The following is a 22,583-nucleotide window of genomic DNA, read 5'->3' as shown; positions in this document are numbered from 1 at the left end:
CCTTATTGCCCCAGCTAACTTTTGTTGTTCCAGGGATTGAACCCAAGGCTTGCAACACAAGCACTCTACCAATTGAGCTATATCCTTATAAGGTCCTTGCTTAGCATCTGGATGGCCATCTTAAGTGACAGCTGCCATTTTAAGAAAAAACTTTCATTTTCCTGCCCAAGGGCTCTTCTGAGAAAGACTCACCACTCTCTTACCAACTCTACCCTAACCACCTGCATTAGGATCAGCCTGGCTCTGATTTCTGAGCTTCCCCCATAAAAGTCCCAGAAATCAAGCTTGTTTTGCCTCTCTCTCCTATGGAGAGATTGCCTTATTTGTCAGCTCTGACAAATAAACTCTCATATGTGTCTTGGTCTGGTCTCTGTCTTTCATTTCTCACTTATCCATCTCTGGTTTCTCGCTTTCCCTTTAATCCCCAGCCCTTATTTATTTATTTTTTTTTTTAGATTTGAACTTTTTATTTTGTTTCAGATGGCTGGGCAAGGCATCTACATTCTGGAACCTCTTTATAGTCACTAAACATGTGAAAGGCACTTATACATAAAAAGGCAAGAAGAAAATTGGTCACGATTGTCTAACAGGGAACATGAGCCCCAAAATAAATTATCTTACAAAAATATCAAGCTTGCTTTTCCATTTTTCTGTTACTGATAAAAATGAAAAAAAAATTACTTTTCACATTAAAAAATCTGTAAGCTGCTATATCAAGTTATGGCTATTATTTTTTACATATTAAGTCCCTCAAATAAATATCTTACACAAATTTAAGTTTAAAAAAAAATTGGTGAAGTATTTACCCTGTATTTCTTTGGCCCACTAACAGACCATTTATCAAACTGACATTAACTGGACTAGATCTTGTAACTACAAATAGCAATATGCATATCATTGACCCTGAAGGCACACATGTACATATAATGTACTTGTGAAATGACTAACACTGCTGCGTTTACTACTTCCATAAGTAGTTTCACCCTGTACAAAATCCTCTATCCTATCTCTCTCCCTCTCTCTCTCTCTTTTTTATTTATTTATTTATTTTTTTAATCAATACTAGGGATTGAACCCAGGGCCCTCTGCAACTGAGCCACATCCCCAATCCTTTTTATTTTGAAACAGGGTCTCATTAAGTTACTGAGGCTGATGTCAATTTGTGATCCTTCTGCCTCAGCCTCTTGATTTGCTGAAATTACAGGTGTGAACCATTGCACCCTGCATCTTCTATCCTATCTTGAATCAAACTACAAGAACAAAAGACAATACTTGCCTATCACAGACACTGACTCAGGCATTGTAAAAAAAAAAAAAAAAATCATAAAGCTTTTTAGACTTAAAGATTAATGAAAATGGGATAAACGCTAACATTGCTTTCAAATTCCTGAACATACAGCAAACAGTCAATGCACTCTTGTGGAAAAAACGAGTGAATGAATTTTACAGAACTCTGGCTTCTTATCTGGTCTACTCCTGTTGTTATAAAGTTTTACAATGGTCTTGGATGTTGAAAGAGTTTTAATAAAATGTTACATTAAACCAACTTTAAGATGTACAATGGAAGGGTATAGGATTTTTATCTTCCCAGACACTTAAAGCTAATTTGATTTTATTGTATTATTAATAATGTGCTAAAACCAAAATTGACTGAATTATGGTTTTGTCCACACCATTCAACTCTCTTATTGTTAAAAATGTTGTCAGTAGGCACTTTTCATTTCCAATGGCCTGAAAGATTAATTTAACTTTAAACAACAACAACAACAAAAGTTAACTAAACTGGGATGAGGCAGATACAGTAAACCAATGCCAAGCATCCAAAACTCTAAAACACTAATACTTTCCATCCAGGATAAAAAAATGAGCATCCAAAGTAAAGAGAACCACAAGACTGATCAAGTAACCAATCAAAAACCACTTCTCTGTTATTTGAGCTAATAGTTACTCGGAGCTTGAAGTTCCCACCTTCATTATTATTGGTAGTTCCTAGAGTCACAGCTTGGATGTCAAATGTGACAGTGGATCCAGAGGTAACTGCAGGCAATTGATTAGTCATTTCTTTTCCATTTACAAAAACTGCACCATTGGTACTAATGCATACAGCTTGATCGCGCTGCAGAGAGTCATATCCATTCTGCTTCTCTGCACATACTCCTATATTATCTCTTCTGTCTGGCTGTCCCACAGTTTCAACTCTGAATGTTAATGTCTGCCCACAAATATAGGTTGGAGCGCTGGAGTAGAGAACACCTGAGGATTCAGAATCATTCCGGAGTGCTATATTTCTTCGACTGCTCAGACTGTATCCCTCAAAGCCAGTTGTTCACTCATGAGGCACCAATGTAGAATGACCTATTTGAGGGTGAGGGACGCTCCACGGGCTCCACTCCTGTCGGCCGTCTCCTCGGGCGCAGACTCTGAACTGATAATCAACATTGGGGTCTATGTGTAATACTATGAATTCAGTTTCAGAACCTACATAAACATCTTCAAAATGATTTGAAGAGCATTTACGGAACTGAAGCCTGTAATCTTGGGCTGTGAAGTCGTCATCCACCTTACACCATCGTACTATGATGCCTCCAGGTTTCTCTATTAGTTCTTCTATCTGCACTGGTGGGCGAGAGGCTACTGTTCCATGCTTGAAAATGTGATCTTTCACTATGTTAAGAATTGAATCATCCAACTGAGCAGATAAACAAGGCACATCAACCAGTAAAGGCACTTCTGGTAAGCTGTCCAACTGAATGTGTGAGGCCTTTTTGGTAAAGCTCCAAAGTTTCTCATTCTGTTCTTCTATGCCACCAAGAATGGCGATCTCACCTTCTCGAACTAAGTCCTCTGCAGTGTTAACTCCATGTTCGATGAGCTTCTGGCAGTCATCTAGTGGTTTAATGGTCTCCTGTTCAGTGGTGTCTACCTCTTGCAAAAGGGTCACCAATCGTTCATCGAGTAGCTTCCCAAGAGTTCCCTTTAAATCATTAAAATGCTGTTTGAGGACATCCCTTGTCTGTGATGCACTGTCTTTGATCTGCCTCTGCGCCTCCCGCAGCCCCTGCAGCCGGTGGCCCAGCTCGCGCCGGTAGCTCTGCGCCGCCTCCACGTTCTCACCGTTCTCACCGGCCTCCTGCAGCAGCAGCTCCGGCTCCAGTTCCATGGTCCCTCTCATCAGGCCGCGCCGCAGGCGGCTGCGGGAGCGGGTTCTCGAGCGTGCCCAGCGCTGGCTGGAAGCCCGGGGCGGCCCCTTATTTTTTATTTTGAGATAGAGTCTCACTAAATTTTAATACCTCACTATGTTGATGAGGCTGGCTTTGAACTTGTGATTCTCCTGCCTTAGTCTCTCTCTCCTATTTTTTAAATTTGAGACACTGCCTTGCTAAATTGCTAAGGCTATTCTCAAATTTGTGATCCTCCTTCCTCACCCTTCGGTATCTAAGATTACAGAAGTGTGCCACCAAGAGAATGTGCCACTGAAATCAGCTTTTTTTTTTTTTTTTAAGAGTGAGAGAGAGTGAGAAAGAGGGAGAGAGAGAAAGAATTTTAATATTTTTTTTATTTTTTAGTATTTGGCGGACACAACATCTTTGTCTGTATGTGGTGCTGAGGATTAAACCCGGCCGCACGCATGCCAGGCGAGTGCACTACCGCTTGAGCCACATCCCCAGCCCCTGAAATCAGCTTTAAAAAAAAAATTGTTTTTTCCTCCAGGCATGATGGCACACACTTGTAATCCCAATAATCCCAGTGGTTTGTGAGGATAAGGAGGATGATGAATTCAAAGCCAGCCTCAGCAATTTAGCTAGACCCTCTGCAATTTAAAGAGACTTCTTTAAAAATTTTGGTATGGGAATTGAACTTGGGGATTCAACCACTGAGCCACATCTCTAGCCCTATTTTGTATTTTATTTAGAGACAGAATCTCAATGAGTTGCTTAGCACCTCACCATTGCTAAGGCTGGTTTTGAATTTGGGATCCTCCTGCCTTAGCTTCTCAAGCCGCTGGGATTACAGGCATGCACCACTGTTCTCAGCAACCATTCCCCTTTTTAAAAAACATTATTTTGAGCTGGCATAGTGGCCCACACCTATAATCCCAGAAACTCTGGAGGCTGAACAGGAGGATTACAAATTTGAGGCCAACCTCAGCAATTTAGATTCTGTCTCAAAATAAGAAAAACAGGGCTGGTGATAAGATTCAGACACAGAGCACCCCTATATTCAATCCTCATTACTGAAAAATTAAAAAAAATTTTTTTGTTTAAATTTTGAGACAAAGTCTTCCTAAATTGTCCAGACTGGTCGAAAACTCATGATCCTTCTGCTTCAATCTCGCCAGCTGCTAGGATTATAGTCATGTGCCACTGTGCCTGGTCCCAGTGTTTTTGAGACAGAGTCTCTCACTAATTTGCTGAGGCTGGCTTTAAAATTGTAGTCCTTCAGTTTCAGCCTCCCAGGCTGCTTGGATCATAGGTGTGCTCCACAGCACCTGGCTTGAAGCATTAATTTTTTTTTTTTTTTTTTTTAAAGAGAGAGAGAATTTTTTAATATTTATTTTTTAGTTTTCGGCGGACACAACATCTTTATTTGTATGTGGTGCCAAGGATCGAACCCGGGTGGCATGCATGCCAGGCAAGAGCACAATACCGCTTGAGCCACATCCCCAGCCCCATCGAAGCATTAATTTTTAAGTATACTTATTATTTATGACTTAGTTGCAAATAACACGGAACAAAACAGATAATCCCAGTCTTCATTGGGCATACATTCAGTTGCAAGAAAACTAAAAAAAATTCTTTATAATATGGTTTATGTATATATATATGTGTGTGTGTGTGTGTGTGTGTGTGTGTGTGTTTGCTTATATATAAATTGCTGATAAGTGCTATAAAAATAAAATAAAAAATTAAAATAGAGATAAGTGTGAATTGTGATAGCAATGAGAATTAAATGAGTGATAATTTTAAATATCACTTGTAGGAAAGATTTTCATGAGAAGGTGACATTTGTGTAAAGTCTTAAAACATCAAGGAAAGAGAAAGTTACATGACACTTCTAGGGGGAAATCTGTCTAGGCAGAAGGAGAAGCATGTACAAAGTTCCTGTGGGCTGACTGCTTTGTGTTTATGAGGAACAACAAAGAAGCTGGGGTGACTGAAGGGAGTCTTTTTTTTAAGAATTTGAGGTTTCTCCATGGATTTGGGATAAGAGCTCACATATTTTATGTTTTAAAGAATTGTTTTGAATGTTATGCTAAGAATAGACAGCAGAGGGCAACAGAAAGCAGGGAGACTAATTGGGAAATTCAGGTTTGTGGACTTGAGAATAGAGTTGCTATTTATTGATAAGTAGGAAGGTTGTAGGAATAGTATGTTTAGGAGAGAAGATCCGGAATTAAATTTTGAATATGACAAATTGATGCCAGTTAGATATACAAATGGAGATGTCCAGTTAGGCACGGGGCCCACACCATAGTTCCAGCTACTGATAGTTTGAGGTAGGAAGATAACTTGAGCTCAGGATTTGGAGACCAGATTGGGCAACATAAAATAACATAAAATTAATTTTTTTTTTTAATTATCTGGGCTCAGTGGCGCATGCCTGTAATCTCAGCAGCTCAGGAGGATGAGACAAGAGGATCAAAAGTTCAAAGCCAGCCTCAGTAATGGCCAGGCGCTAAGCAACTCAGTGAGATACTGTCTCTAAATAAAATACAAAATAGTGCTGGGGATATGGCTCATTGGTTGAGTGCCCCCTGTGTTCAATCCCTAGTACCAAAAATAAATAAATATATAAATAATTAATTTTTAAAAAATTATGGGGGCTGGGGCTGTAGCTTAGTGGTAGAGCACTTGCCTAGCATATGTGAAGCACTGGTTTCAATCCTTAGCACCGCATAAAAATAAATAAAATAAAGGCATTCTGGGGCTGGGGATGTGGCTCAAGCGGTAGTGCCCTCGCCTGGCATGGGTGCGGCCGGGGTTCGATCCTCAGCACCACATACAGACAAAGATGTTGTGTCCGCCAAATACTAAAAAATAAATATTAAAAATTTAAAAAAAATAAAAAGTAAAGGCATTCTGTCCATATACAACTACTAAAGAAAGAAAGAAAGAAAGAAATTGCAGTTGCAGAGCTGCAAGGCTTATATTCAAAACATAAAGTGGATCACTGTTATGTCAGTCATATTATATCCACTTTCCTTTTTTAAAAAATATATAATTTTTATAATTTTTAATTGTTGATGGACCTTTATTTTATTTACTTATGTATATGTGGTGCTGAGAATTAAACCCAGTGCCTCACACATGCTAGGCAAGTGCTCTACCATTGAGCCACAACCCCAGCCACACTTTCCTTTTTTTTTTTTTTTTAAAGAGAGAGAGAATTTTTTTTTTTTAAAGAGAGAGTGAGAGAGGAGAGAGAGAGAGAGAGAGAGAGAGAGAATTTTTTGATATTTATTTTTCAGTTATCGGCGGACACAACATCTTTGTTTGTACGTGGTGCTGAGAATCGAACCCGGGCCGCACGCATGCCAGGCGAGCGCGCTACCACTTGAGCTACATCCCTAGCCCGAGAGAATTTTTTAATATTTATTTTTTAGTTTAGTTGTAGATGAACACAATACCTTTGTTTGTTTGTTTGTTTATTTTTATGAGGTGCTAAGTATCAAACCCAGTTCGAGATAAAATTCAGTTTTTTTTTAAGAGAGAGAGAATTTTTTTTTTTAAAGTGTGTGGACATTCTTTTTTTTTATTATTATTTTTTAATATTTATTTTTTAGTTTTTGGCAGACACAACATCTTTGTTTGTATGTGGTGCTGAGGATCGAACCCGGGCCACATGCATGCCAGGCGAGCGTGCTACTGCTTGAGCCACATCCCCAGCCCTAAAATTCAGTTTTGCAGGTAATCATTCCTCCTCCCTCCTCACTTCTCATCCTGTGGTCCTTTTTCTGTACTGATAATGATAATTTCTTTGATTTTTAAGATACCCACCCTCTTTCTTTTTCCTCTCCAGCTTTCATATATGTGAGGAAATGCAAGATCTTTGATCTTCTGAGTTTGACTTATTTTGCTTAACATGATGGTCTCTAGTTCCATCCATTTTCCTGCAAATGCCATAATTTTATTTTTAAAATTTTATACCACATTTTCTTTATTCATTCATCTGTTGATAGATTGAAAGGAAAGTGAGAAAGCAAGAGAAATGAGGGACAGGATGGAGATCAGGCAGGGAAACCAGGCAGAGATCCACAGGAAAGTTTGTCAAAGCTGACAGATAAAGGCCATCTCTCTATAGAGAAGAGAGAGAGGGGCCCTGCGACTTTCAGGTGTGGGGCTTTTGTGGGGTAGGAGTTTGCAGTTGTGGCGCTATGGGATAGGCTGCAGGGTGCTTGTGTCAGAGCTAGATGGGTGGGGAATACCTGGGATTGGCTTATGGTGATGGTATCAGGGCTTTCCAGAGCAAAGAGGTTGATCCTTCTGGGATGGCTTAGGGTTAGGGTACTCTGGGGTAGGTCAGTAAGGGGAGTGGGAGGAGTTGGGGTAAGAGGAAGTACAGGAAAGTGAAAATATCTCATAAGATGTTGGTTAACATTTAAGATGGCAGCTTGAATGTTAAATCAAGATCCTATATAGATTTTATATCTTTTTTTTTTTTTTTTTTTTTTTACTGGAGGGAATTGAACCTATGGGAGTTTAACCACTGAGCCACATCCCCAGCCCCTTTTTTTATTTTCCATTTTTAAAAAATTTGTTGTACTTAGTTATATATGACAATTCATTGTACACAAATAGAGCAAAGCAGGGGCTGGGGTTGTAGCTCAGCTGTAGAGCGCTCGCCTAGCAAATGCGAAGCCCTGGGTTCAATCCTCAGCACCACATAAAAGTGAATAAATGGAGCAAAGGTATTGTGTCCAACTACAACTAAAAGATAAATATTTTTTTAAAAATAGAGCAAAGCATTTCCATTCTTTGGTTGTACATAACATAGAGTTGCACCATTCCTGCAATCTTATGTGTATGTAGGGTAATGATGTCCTTCTCATTCCACCATCTTTCCTGCCACATTCGCCCTCCTCTCCCCACCCTCCCCTTTGCCCAGTCCAAAATTCCTCCATTCTTCCCATGCACTCCCTCCCACCATTATCCACTAATCAGATATCCCCAACATCCACTAATCAGAGAAAACTTTTGGCCTTTGGGGATTGGCATACTTCGCTTAGCATTATATTCTCCAAATCCATCCATTTATCTGCAAATGCCATAATTTTATTCTCTTTTAATGCTTTGTAATATTCCATTGTGTATATATACTATGATTTCTTTATTCATGTATCTATTGATGGACATCTAGGTTCCAGCTCTTTTCATATTTTATTTGGAGACAGAGCTCCTAAATTGCTTAGGGCCTTGTTAAATTACTGAGATGGCTATGAACTTGTGATCCTTCTGCCTCAGCCTCCTGAGAAGCTGGGATTACAGGCATATGACACTGTGCCTGGCATGCATACCTTCATTTAAATATAGAAGATCAAATTTCTAGAAGATTAGTATTTTAAATCAACTTTACCCTAAGGGGGCTTTTGATTTTTATTATTATTATTTTTTTAATTTAATTTTATTTTTAATATTTTTTATTCTTTAGTTTTCTTCGGACACAACATCTTTTTTTGTACGTGGTGCTGAGGATCAAACCCGGGCAGCACGCATTCCAGGCGAGCGCGCTACCGCTTGAGCCACATCCCCAGCCCTGATTTTTATTATTATTATTTAAAAATTTTTTTTAGTTGTCAATGGACTTTATTTTATTTTTTAATATGTGGTGCTAAGAATTGAACCCAGTGCCTTACACATTCACGGCAAGCACTCTACCACTGAGCCACAAACCCAGCCCTTGATTTTTATTATTTTTAAAATATTTATTTGGGGCTGGGGATGTGGCTCAAGTGGTAGCGCGCTTGCCTGGCATGCGTGCGGCCCGGGTTCGATCCTCAGCACCACATACAAACAAAGATGTGTCCGCCAAGTACTAAAAAATAAATATTTAAAAAATATATATTTATTTATTTATTTTAATACTAGGGATTGAACCCAGAGGCACTTTACCACTGAGCTACATCCCAACTCTTTTTAATATTTTTCAAATTTTGAGACAGAGTCTCACCAAGTTACTGAGAGGTCTCCCTGTGTTGCTGGGGCTGGTCTTAAACTTGTGGTCCTTCTGTCTCAGGCTTCAGCGTTGCTGGGATTACAAATTTGTGCCACTCCCTGTGGAGTCCTTGTCCCCACTGCCAAACCAATAATGATAAAATGGTTTTTGAGAAAAATTATAAAGTTGTTTTATTGCTTTGCTACCAAAGGAGACACACAGGGACTTCCATCCCAGAGGCTGTGATTCTGCCCATCAAGGGGAGCAGAGGGCTTTTAGATGGGTGATTCAAAGGCTACATTTCACATGTTCTGACTGGAGTTGTTAATTTGGGAGATAAGTTATTTCTGAGATCTTCTGGTGCCATCCCCAAAGTTTGAATTACTTTTCCTTGGCTCAAGGACAGGTAACTCTGCCTAGGATTGAGAAGAAAAATAATCCTATTTCCTCAGAGATCAGAAAGGGGAAAAGATGAGGGAGGAGGAAGGAGAGAGGAAAAGAAGAAAACAAATCCTTTCAAAAATAAGTTGAGGGGGCTGGGGATATAGCTCAGTTGGTAGAGAGTGCTTGCTTTACATGCACAAGGCCCTGGGTTCAATCCCTAGCAAAATAAATAAATAAAAATAAATAAATGCAGTAAGTACAATCTTTTTTTTTCTCATGTGGAAGTCACAATCTTTTTTAAAGCTAAGTAATATTCCCATGTATGTTTGTGTGTGTGTGTGTGTGTATCTAACATTTTTTTAATCCATTAATCTGTTGAAGGGCACCTAGGTTGGTTCCGTAGTTTAGCTATTGTGAGTTGAGCTGCTATAAACATTGCTGTGGCTGCATCACTATAGTATCCTTTGGGTATAAAATGAGAAGTGGGATAGCTGGGCCAAATGGTGGTTCCTTTTCAAATTTTTCGAGGAATCTCCATACTGCTTTCCATAGTGGTTGCACCAATTTGCATTCCCACCAGCAATGTATGAGTGTATCCCACATCCTCACCAACATTTATTGTTGTTTGTGTTCTTTTTTTTTTTTTTTTTTCCGATCCTGGGTATTGAATTCAGGGGCACTTGACCACTGAGCCACATCCCCAGCCCTATTTTGTATTTTATTTAGAGATAGGATCTCACTGAGTTGGTTAGTGCCTCGACTTTGTTGAGGCTGGCTTTGAATTTGTGATCCTCTTGCCTCAGCCTCCTGAGCTGCTGGGCTTACAGGCATACCACCACACCATGCCTGGCTGTTGTGTTCTTTTATTTATTTATTTATTTATTTGTGATGCTGGGGATGGAACCCAGGGCCTCATGAATGCAAGTTAAGCATTCTACCAACTGAACTATATCCCCAGCCGTGTATCCTGTATCCTTTTATTTTTTAATTGATATTATTTTTTTTCAAATACACAACAGTGGAATGCATTACAATTTTTATTACACATATAGAGCACAATTTTTCACATCTTTGTATATAAAGTATGTTCACGGCAATTCATGTCTTTATACATGTACTTTTTTTTTTTGCATTACAATTCTCATTACACATATATACCATAATTTTTCTTTTTTTTTTTTTTTTAATATTTATTGTTTTGTTGTTGTAGTTGAACACAATACATTTATTCCAAACATTTAGTTTTATGTGGTGCTGAGGATCGAACCCAGGGCCCTGCGCATGCTAGGCGAGAGCTCTATACCATAATTTTTCATATCTCTGTAGGTAAAGTATGTTGACACACAATTCGTGTCTTCATACATGTACTTTGGATAATAATGTCCATCACATTCCACCATCCTTGCTAATCCCCTTCCCCTCCCCCACCCCCAGCCCTTGATAATTGCCATTCTGACAGGGGTGAGATAAAATTTTTTTTTTTTTTTTTTTTTTTTAAAGAAAGAGGGAGAGAGAGAGGGAGAGAGAGAATTTTAATATTTATTTTTTAGTTATTGGCGGACACAACATCTTTGTTTGTATGTGGTGCTGAGGATCGAACCTGGGCCGAATGCATGCCAGGCGAGCGCACTACCACTTGAGCCACATCCCCAGCCCGAAAAAACTTTTTATTATTATTATTATTATTATTATTTACATGTTGATGGACCTTTATTTTACTTGTTTGTATATGGTGCTGAGAATTGAACCCAGTGCCTCATACATGCCAGGCAAGTACTCTTAACTGAGCTACAACCCCAGACCTAGAAAAATCTTTTGAACATTTTTTCCATATATTTGTTGATCAATTGCATTTCTTCTTCTGTTGGAGTGTCTGTTCAGTTCTTTTTTTTTTTTTTTTTTAATATTTACTCATTTATTTATGTATTTTTAGTTTTCGGCAGACACAACATCTTTGTTTGTATGTGGTGCTGAGGATCGAGCCTGGGCCGCACTCATGCCAGGCGAGCGCGCCCCAGCCCTCTGTTCAGTTCTTTAGTCCATTTTTTGGGGGGAGGGGTGTACCAGGCATTGAACTCAGGGGCACTCAATCACTGAGGCACATTCCTAGCCCTGTTTTGTGTTTTATTAGAGACAGGGTCTTACTGAGTTGCTTAGTGCCTGGCTTTTGCTGAGGCTGGCTTTGAACTCGAGATCCTCCTGTCTCAACCTCCAGAGCCACTGGGATTATAGGTGTGAGCCACCCCACCCAGCCTAGCTCACTTATTGAGTGGGTTGTTTTTTGGTGTTTGCTGATAAATGGATGGAGCTGGAGAATATCATGCTAAGTGAAATAAGCCAATCCCCCAAACCAAAGGCTGAGTGTTTTCTCTGATATCAGATGCTAATTCACAATAAGGGATGGGGGGCTAGGGAAGAGTTACTTCAGATTAGGTAGAGGGGAGTGAGGGGAGTGGAGGGGGACTGGGGATAGGAAGGATAGTAGAATGAATCAGACATTATTACCCTATATACATATATGACTACATGAAGAGTGGGGTTCTACATCATGTATAACCAGAAGAATGAGAAATTATACTCCATTATATATGGTTAGCAAGGTGCATTCTACTGTCATGTATAATTAATTTAAAAAAATTAAAAAAATAATTCACAGTGACAGAGCATCAAGGGCTATATTCAAAGTATGAAGTGGATGACTGTTACAAACTAGCTTGTTTTAATGACTAGGGACCCAAAGAAAGAATAACCTGTTTAGCTCTAGAGCTACTTCAGGATGTGTGTATGAGTGTGTGTGTGTGTGTGTGTGTGTGTGTGTGTGTGTGTCCGTCCCTTGCTGCCTGTGCAAATGTGGCATGGGCGCTTTGGAATCTTAGTGGGGCTTAGGGAGGCAGCGACTGAAATTAAATGAGGAGCTCTGAGAAAGCAGAGTTGGAATAGTAAGCAAAGAGATACTAGGAGAGAATGAAAAGCTGAAGATTGATTGTGGAAAGGGTGCATTTTAGGGAGGTTAGAAAGCATCTCAATGGGTGGTTACAACTCAATATAGGCCAAAGAATGGGAAAGCATTTTGAGGTAGTGTTTTTTTTTTTGGGGGGGGGGGTTGGTGGGGAAGGTAACTGGAGGTAACTCAGGGGTACTTGGCCCCTGAGCCACATCCCCAGCCCTGTTTTGAATTTTATTTAGAGACAGGGTCTCACTGAGTTGTTTAGCACTTGGCTTTTGCTGAGGTTGGCTTTCAACTTGTGATCCTCCTGTCTCAGCCTCCCAAGCCACTGAAATTACAGGTATGTGCGGAGTCTGGGCAGGTAGTGGGTTTTGACAGGACCCTGAATAGCCACCCTTTCCATCTTCCGCCCTGAAAAGCAAAGCAGGCCTGGCAGATGCCTGTAATTCCAGTGACATGAGAGACTGAGATAGGATAAACACATGTTTGAACCCAGTTTTAGCAATTTGATAAGACCCAAGCCAACTTAGTGAGACACTGTCTCAAAATTAAAAATGTAAAAGGCTGGGGATGTGGTTCAATGGTTAAGTGACCCTGGATTCAATCCCCAGTATAAAAACAAACACTGCAAATGGGGTAGTAGAAGCCAGACACAGTGGCACAGGCCTTTAATCCCAGGAGCTCCAGAGGCTGAGGCAGGAAGATTGTGAGTTTAAAGCAAAAGCGAGGTGCTAAGCAACTCAGTGAGGCCCTGTCTCTAATAAAATACAAACAGGGCTGGGGATGTGGCTCAGTAATTGAGTGCCCCTTAGTTCAATCCCCAATACCCAAAAATTAGGAAAAAAAAAAAAAAATAGGGGAGTAGAGAGGTGGGGCAAGGCTCGCTGGGGAGACCAGCCCGGAGATCTCGGTCTCCCTCAGGCCCCGCCCCACTCCAGACCCCTTGGGGCGTGACCCAGGCTCCGCCCCTGGGTTACGCCATCAGCGGGCGCCGCACCTGGAATCATTAGGCCCCGCCAGCTCGGCGGTCGGCCACCTGTCACTGCAGGCACCAGCCATGGTTCTGTTCCGTGGTTTGTAAGTTGGCAACCCACGTCCCCTTGGTGACTGTGGTCCTGATGGCTGCGGCGGCGGCCCTGGCAGCGGCCGAAACCCCTCCCGCCATGCCGCAGGCGGCAGGGGCCGGAGGGCCTACTGCCCGTCGTGACTTCTACTGGCTGCGCTCCTTCTTGGCCGGAGGTGAGTGTCCGCCCCGAAGTCTTCTGGCTGCTTTCCTCCGGCTAAAATCGCTGGCAGATCGGATGCTAGAGGCCTCTACGATACTCCCTACTCTGCTTCAGTACCCTGCCGGATGTTTACCCATACCTGCCTGTAATCTCATTCTAATAATCCTTGTCTTGTGCCAGCCAGGTTCAAGGGAGTGGGACCTTGGGCTCTTGGGAAGAGGCTGGAGACGTGGAAGGACTAAGTGAAGCTGATATTATCCAGAGTTGGGTAGCCAGGAAAAGAGGGAGATCCCTTACACGAAACATACTGGGCACTCCTTTCTTTTGTAGAGACTGGGTAACCGAGTGTGCAATTAGGTTTTGTTGTTTGCTTAAAGGAAAATAAATACTGGAGGTCAGCTTTTTAAAGATGACTGAGAAATTGTGTAAAATTAGCAAACTGTGTCAAAACTACTTGACAAGCCCTACTATTGATCTGACCACGAGACCAGAACATTCATATTGTCTCAAAGAAATTTCCTCTGCCTTATCATAAAGAAGTGTTTTAATCTCTTCCCTTATGGTGTAATTGCTTGTCTGGGTTATCATCACTTAGTTATTTGACAGAGAATTTTAAAATTCCACATTATGAATTATTGTTGAAATATATTATCTGTATTCTGCAGCAGTAACAACAATTAGTTTGTCCTCCTGATAAAAAGGGCATTCATTTATTCGTACTGGAATATTTGAGTGCCAGGTATGTGCCTACTTTTTGCTTAGTATACATCAAAGAACACAAGAAAGGGGCTGGCGTTGTGACTCAGTGGTAGAGGGCTCCCCTAGCACATGTGAGGTCCTGGGTTTCATCCTCAGCATTACATAAAAATAAATAAAGGTATTGTGTCCAACTACAACTAAAAAATAAATATTTAAAAAAAGGAACAAAAGAAATATCTATACCTTCCTGGAGTTTATGTTGGTTATGGAGTTGTAAGGTGAAAGAATAAACAGAATGAAAATATAGTATGTTAGAAGGTGATGAATGCAATGGGAAGAAGTAGAAAGAAGACAGGGAAGGCAGTGGAGTGGACAGTATTAAAGATGATGGCTGTGGTGTCTCATTGAGAGATTGAAACTTGAAATTTGAGCGAACTTTTTTTTTTTTTTTGTACTAGATGTACTAGATATTGAACCCAGGAGTGCTTTACCACTGAGCTACATCCCCACCCTTTTAATTTTCTTATTTTGAGACAGAAGCTTGCTAAATTGCTGAGGCTGGCCTTGAACTTGTATCCTTCTGCCTCAGTCTCCTGAGTCACTGGGATTACAAATGTGTGCAACAATGCCTGGCAGAGAAGGCAAAGGCTTTAAAGCCAGAAAGTCTAGTCTGCTGCAAGACATTTGGCTGAAGACAAGTGGTGTTGATTAGGGAAGGAAGTTAGGTAAAGAGCAGGGAGAAGAAAATGAAGGGATCTTCCAAATCATAAAGATTCTGATTTTTACTCAGAGTGAAATGGGGAAATATTAAAGATTTTTGTGTGTATCTATGTGTGCTGGTGCTTGAACCCAGGGGCTCTTGAGCACTGAGCCACACCCCCAACCTTTTTTGTTTTATTTTTAGATAGGGGATCCCTAAGTTGCTGAGGCTGGCTTTGAATTGCCATCCTCCTACCTCAGCCTCCCAGGTCACTGGGATTACAGGTGTGGATCACTGCACCTGGCAATATTACAGATATTGAGCACAAAAGTGTCAGGCTGCTCTGTTGAGAAAAACTGTAAGGTGCACATATAGAAGCGAAGAGACCAGTTTGGGAGTTATTGCAGTAATTTCGATGATAGATGATAGTGGCTTGGATCAGCATAGTATCTGTGAAGTTGGTGAGAAGTTGTGAGATTATGGATATATATATATATATATATATATATATATATGTATATGTATATATATATGTAAATACATATATATATGTATATATATGTAAATACATATATATATGTATATACATAGGATTTTCTGACTGATTAGAGGTGAGGTGAGGGAAAGTCAAAGATGATTTGTTTTGGCCTGAGCAACTGCAAGGAGGTAGCTGTCATTGACTGATGGCTATCATTGGAGCAATTTTTGTGGTGGTTTTTGGAAAGAGATCAGAAGTTGTTTTGAACATTATTTTATAATGTGGACTGGGTGTTGAACTAAATTCTTGGGACATGTAGATTAGAATAGCAAGCAGGACTCATGTACTGTTGGTAGTACTATAGATTGGTAAAACCACTTCGAAGCACTGGTTAAGCAGTTATTTATGAAGCTGAATATTTGCATGCTATATATCTAATGGTTTCTAAGCATATACCAATATATAGACTGTATTTTTGTTTGCAGTTGCCATATTCATAATAGCCAAAAACTAGAAGCAACCCCAATTTCTGTCAAAGTTAGGACGTATAATGAAAATATGGTATACTAATAAATGAGATACTATGCATCACTGAAAATTAATGAATTATTGCCACACTTAACAATTATGGAAAAATCTCACAAACATAATATTGAACAGCAAAAGCCAGACAGTAGACTATGCATATACTGTGTCATTTTGTTTGTATAAAGGTCAAATATGATCAAAATTAAATCTATGTTGTTAAAATCAGAAGAGTAGTTGATTATCTCTGAGGAGGGACAGATAGTATTTTGGGGAGCATTGGAAAAAGACTTTTGGGGGCTTAATATAAGTATCCTATTTCTTTTCTTTTTTCTTTTTTTGTGTGTATGTGTTATTTTTTATTTTATTTATTTTTTTACGTGGTGCTGAAGACCGAACCCAGTGCCTCACATGTGCTAGGCAAGCACTCTGCTACTAAGCTATAACCCCAGCCCAAGTATCCTATTTCTTGATCTAACATGATTTCATTCACTTTGCACTAACTTGTTAGGAGGCATGCTTATGATTTTTGTACTTTTATGTTTGTATCTTATACTTTACTACAGAAAAAATTTAATGAAAGAGGAAAGATTGGAAATAGCAAGTATAGGAAATACTACAAAGGAATCTTGATTAAGCCAGATGGTTTTTAGAAGTTTCTTTTTTTTTTTTAATATTTATTTTTTAGTTTTCGGCAGACACAACATCTTTGTATGTGGTGCTGAGGATCGAACCCGGCCGCACGCATGCCAGGCGAGCGCGCTACCGCTTGAGCCCTTTAGAAGTTTCTATAGTATTTTATTTTATTTTTTGGACCCAGGGTACTGAACCACTGTGCTATATCCCTAGTCATTTTATTTTGAATTTAATTTAATTTTTTTTTTGAGAGAGGAGAGAGAGAGAGAGAGAGAGAATTTTTTTTTTAATATTTATTTCTTAGTTATCGGCGGACACAACATCTTTGTTTGTATGTGGTGCTGAGGATCGAACCAGAGCCGCTCGCATTCCAGGAGAGCGCGCTACCGCTTGAACCACATCCCCAGCCCTTATTTTTTATTTTGAAACAGGGTCTCAATAAGTTTCACAGGTTGGCCTTGAACTTGTGATCTTCCTGCCTCAGCCTCCTGAGTTTCTGTGATTATAGGCATGTGCCACCATGTCTGATTCCATAGGATTTTTGCCTTTTTTTTTAAGTAGGCTTACTGAAGTATACTTTATATACAGTAAAGTTCACTCTTTTGAGGTACATAGTTAAATTCAGCTTGCCAAAAATGTATAAAGTCTACCATAGTCAAGATATAGAATAGTTTCATCACCCCAAAATAGTTCCACTTCCCTTGTGTCATTCTCCTCCTGTCATCCTCAACTTCTGACAAGCACAGATCTATTTTCTGAGGCAAAAGGATTGAAACTCTAAGACCAGCCTGGGCAATTAAGGGAGAGCCTGTCTCAAAAAAAAATTGGGGACTAGGGATATAACTTGGAGGTAGACCATTGCTTAGCACGCATGAAGCTCTGGTTCAGTCTTCAGTACCACCTAAATGGAATATCTGGCATTCTTCGCTTAGCAAAATGTTTTGAAAATTTACCCATGTTGTATGTGAAGTTTGTTCCTTTTTTTTTTTTTTTTTTTTTCTTCTCTCTCACTGCTGTGGCTCAAATCATGCTAGGCAAGAACTCTACCACTGAGTTATACTTCTAGCCCTTGTTTTCCTCAAATCTATCTATAATGGGGATCAAACCCTGGGTACTTTACTACTAAGCAATATCCCCAGCCATTTGGAATTTTAAAACATTAAATATTTTTATTTTTATTTATGTTTTTGTTTTTGCAGTACTGAGTATTGAACCCGGGGAAACCATATCTACCACTGGCTATATCTCTGGCCCTTTTTATTTTTTATTTTAAGGTAGGGTCTTGGTAAGTTTCCCAGACTGGCCTTGAACTTGCAATCTTCTTGCCTCAGCCTCTCTAATAGCTAGGATTACAGGTGTGTACCACCATGCTGCTGTTCCTTTTTTTTTTCTTTTATAGTTGCAAATGGATAGAATGCCTTTATTTTATTTGTTTATTTTTATGTAGTACTAAGGACCAAACCCAGTGCCTCACACATGCTAGGCAAATGCTCTGCCACTGAGCTACAGCCCCAGCCCCGCTGCTGTTCCTTTTTACTAACAAATAATATTTTGTTGTATGGATATACCAAAGTTTCTTTCTTTCTTTTTTCTTCCTTTCTTTTTTGAAATGGTTTTTTCTTACATAGCCCAGGCTGGTCTCCAAAATTCCTGGGTTCAAGTGATCCTCCCTCCTCAGCCTCCCAAGTAGCTGGAACTAGACATGTGTGCCACTGTGCCTAGCCACATCTGTTGATGAAAATTTGATTTCTTTCTGGTTTTCCACTATCTGACTTAAGAGACTATGAAAAGTAGTGTTTTATGTGAGTTTCATCCCCTGGATGAAATCCTTTGGTTTCTTTATCCTTGGGCAAATTTCTAGGAAGGGACTCCTTGCTCTTTTTTTTTTTTTTTTTTTTTTTTGGGTGCTGGGGATTGTGCATGGGAGGCAAGGACTCTACTACTGAGCTATATCCCCAGCCCTGACTCCTTGGCTTTAAGATTATCATATAGGCTGGGGTTGTGGCTCAGTGGTAGAGTGCTTGCCTTGAATGTGTGAAGCACTGGGTTTGATTCTCACCACCACATATAAATAAAAAATAAAGGCCCATCAACAACTAAAATAATTAAATAATAAAAAAAGACATCTTCCACAGTTACTTTAAAAAAAGAAAAGAATATCATGTTTAACTTTTTAAAATATACATTTCACAATTTATAAAAAGATGACAATAAACATGTTTACATCCTTTTTTTTTTTAAAGATAGAGAGAGAGGAGAGAGGGGGGGGGAGAAAGAGAGAGAGAGAGAGAGAGAGAGAGAGAGAGAGAATTTCTAATATTTATTTTTTAGTTTTCAGCGGATACAACATCTTTGTCTGCATGTGGTGCTGAGGATCGAACCCGGGGCCGCAGGCATGCCAGGCGAACGCGCTACCGCTTGAGCCTCATCCCCAGCCAACATCCTTTTACTCTTTGATAGTATGAAAAATTACAATCATCTTCACTCAGGTTGGAATTAAAAAAAAAAAAAAAAAAAGGAAGCCAGGAGTGGTGGCACATCTCAGCTACTCAGGACCAGGAGTTTAAGGCAGCTGCTCCTAGGCCAGGCTGGCTCCAGCTAGAGACCTCTGTGCTTTTTGGCTGGTGCAGTGGAGGAAAGGGCTCCAGAAGATTTATGAACCTTGGGAACCAGCCCTTAACTTTATTTTTTTAATTTATAATTTCTGCAGTGCTGGGGATTGAACTCGGCAAGTGCTCTACCAATAAGTTACATCCTCTGGCTGTACTTAATTTAATAAGAAATTGCCAATTCTGAACACTGTGGTGTACACTTGTAATCACATCAGTTCCTGAGGCTGAGACAGGATGATTGCGAGTTTGAGGCCAGCCTCAGCAATTAGCAAGGCCCTAAGCAACTTAATGAGACCCTGCCTCAAAAATAAAAAGGACTGGGGATGTAGCTCAGTGGTAAAGTTACCCCTGTTTTAACTCCCAGTACCAATAAATAAATAAATAAATAATAAATAGGGGCTGGGGATGTGGGTCAAGCAGTAGCATGCTCGCTTGGCATGAGTGCGGCCCGGGTTCGATCCTCAGCACCACATACAAACAAGATGTTGTGTCCGCTGAAAACCAAAAAAAATAAATATTAAAATTCTCTCTCTCTTAAAAAAAAGAAGTGTTTAGTCTTATTTAAATAAATAAATAAATAAATAAATAAGCCTAGTTACTTGGGAGGCTAAGACATGAGGATGACAAGTTCAAGGCCAATTGTGGCAGCTTAAGGAGACCCTATCTCAGGAAAACACACACACACACAGACACACACACGTACACACACACACACAAACACACACACGTAAGGGGCTGGGGATGTAGTTCAGTGGTAGAGTGTTCATGAGTTCAATCCCCAGTACCAAAAACAAAACAAAACAAAACAAAAAACCCCTGCTAACTTATTTCTCAAAGCATCTGTTTCATTTTTTATCCCCACTGCCTTGTCAGTACTTGTTGGTATTGTTAGGGTATTATGTATGTTTTTCATTTTTACAAGTGTTTAATGTTATCTAATTGTGATTTTAATTCTTATTTTCTTGAAGAAAATGATGCTGAGCATCTTTTCATTTTATTGCCCATCTGTGTTTCTTTTGTTAAGTGCTGGTTCAAATTTTTGGAAGGCATGACTTTGAAGGTTGTATAGGAGTTTCACATCCAGGTGATAGGCTGGGCAAGTTATTTAACCTTTTTACCTTAGTTTTCCCATCATCAAAAGAGAATATAAGTCTACCTACCTTAAAAAATTGTTCTAATGATTAAACTGGAATAGTAAAAGCCTTGGCACAGTGCCCACAATTAAATTTCTTAGGCTAGTGCCTGGTACAAAATAAATACTGAATATTTGTTAACTATTATGGTTAACAGTGCTTTGGGCAAATCTCTTTAGTTGTTCAATCTTCCTTTTCTTTTTTTTTTTTTTTTTGGTGCTTCTACCACTGAGCTACCTCTAGTCTAGTTGCTTTCTCTTAAAAGAAAGATAAAAGCAGCAGCTGGGCGCAGTGGTGCTTTTGTATTCTCAGCTGCTCTGGAGGTTGAAGCAGGAGCATATCAAGTTCAAGGCTAGCTTTGGCCATTTTGGGGGGGACTTTGTCTCAAAATAAAAATAAAAAGAGGAGGTCAGTGGTAGAGTACCTCTGGGTTCAATTTTCAGTACTGAAAAATAAATAAATAAATAGATAGATAAATGGGTGGTGGTGGTGGAAATATGGTATAGCACAGTGGTAGAGTGCTTCTTAGCTTGTACAAGTTCCTAGATTTGATCTCTTGCACTGCAAAATAAAGATGAAAGCTACTTGACCTAACTCAAATGGACTATTGGGTTGTTGATTAATTAACCTTTGAAGCAGTATTAAATTAAGATACTATTAAAGGAAACTACTTATTGAATACATTCTAAATAATTTCATTTGATGGGTTAATCCATATATGACTGAGAAGATAATAATGTATCATAAAATAATATAAGCAAATAAAACCAGATGCAAATGACTTTTAGTTTATCCTCAATTTTGAATAGCCTGCTATTTCTATTAGTTCAAATAAAAAAAAACTTTTATAAATATAAACTTTTATATTACAGTACAAATTTACATTTAATTTTTGGATATCTGAAAGGGTGGGCTTTAATATTAGTTACACGCTGAGCTGTCAAATACAGTGGGTATGGACTTTATGATTTTATGTGCTAGACTCTGCATTGGTCTTTGGTGATGCATCAGTGAAGGAGATCCATAAAATTCTTGTCCTCTTGACCCTTCTGAAATACAGATTTTTTTTTTTTAATATTTTTATTTTTCAGTTCTTGGCTGACACAACATCTTTGTATGTGGTGCTGAGGATTGAACCCGGGCCGCACGCATGCCAGGCGAGTGCGCTACCGCTTGAGCCACATCCCCAGCCCCAGATTTTTAAAATATTTATATTTTAGTTGTAGTTCAACACATTATCTTTATTCTATTTATTTATTTATATATGGTGCTGAGGATTGAAACCAGGACCTTGCACGTGCTAGGCAAGTGCTCTACCGCTGAACCACAATCCCAGCCCCTGAAATACATATTTTTTTTAAAAATATTTACTTATTAGTTCTCGGCGGACACAACATCTTTGTTTGTATGTGGTGCTGAGGATGGAACCTGGGCCGCATGCATGCCAGGCGAGCGCGCTACCACTTGAGCCACATCCCCAGCCCTGAAATACATATTTGATGGTGAAGAATTTAATGCACTCGTAAAGAAAACAAAGGCTTTTTTGCTCACCTTTTATTATAGAAACAACTCATCTTATTGAGTGTTTCTATAATACAGGAAAGTATTGTAGAAAAGTCTTTATGTGATCACTTTTGAAGCGTTCTATGCTGATAGGTCAGTAGCATTCTGATCAATCTTTTTTTTTTTTTTTTCAAAATTTTAATATTTACTTATTGGTGGACACAACATCTTTGTTTATATGTGGTGCTGAGGATCGAACCCGGGCCGCACGCATGCCAGGCGAGCGCCCTACCGCTTGAGCCACATCCCCACCCTCTGATCAATCTTAAAGTCCATGTAAGCACTTTACTCTGTTTTCATCCACACATATGGCCAGTGGCACAAAGTAGGAACTAAATACAAAGTTGCTGAATGTATAAATGAATGACTGCTTTTATGGGTAAAAGTTGGTTGTTTTGGGGCTGGGGTTGTTGCCCAGTGGTAGAGCATTTGCCTGGCATGTGTGAGGCCATGGGTTTGATCCTCAGCACCATTTATAAACAAATACATACATAAATAAAATAAAGGTCCATTGACAACTAAAAAAA

At 39.5% G+C, this 22,583-nt stretch overlaps 1 protein-coding gene and 1 pseudogene across 3 annotated transcripts in view; one reads left to right on the top strand and one right to left on the bottom strand.

Moving 5' to 3' along the window:
- Positions 1–460: 460 nt before the first annotated feature.
- Positions 461–3,172, bottom strand: LOC143381174 (cytokine receptor-like factor 3 pseudogene; annotated as a pseudogene).
- A 10,302-nt stretch (positions 3,173–13,474) lies between these two features.
- Positions 13,475–22,583, top strand: part of Slc25a16 (solute carrier family 25 member 16) — a 44,101-nt gene continuing 34,992 nt past the window's right edge. For 2 of the 3 annotated variants that reach the window (XM_076834645.1, XM_076834647.1), the window contains exon 1: positions 13,475–13,723. In XM_076834645.1, the coding sequence (XP_076690760.1) occupies positions 13,603–13,723 (121 nt within the window). In that variant the 5' untranslated portion in view covers positions 13,475–13,602. The remainder of the gene's footprint in view (positions 13,724–22,583) is intronic. The other variant, XM_076834646.1, reaches the window with a different exon arrangement.

This window comes from Callospermophilus lateralis, chromosome 15 (genome assembly GCF_048772815.1).
Source record: "Callospermophilus lateralis isolate mCalLat2 chromosome 15, mCalLat2.hap1, whole genome shotgun sequence".
In the NCBI taxonomy this organism is placed as follows: Eukaryota; Metazoa; Chordata; class Mammalia; order Rodentia; family Sciuridae; genus Callospermophilus; species Callospermophilus lateralis.
This window is presented reverse-complemented; position numbering and strand designations above follow the sequence as displayed.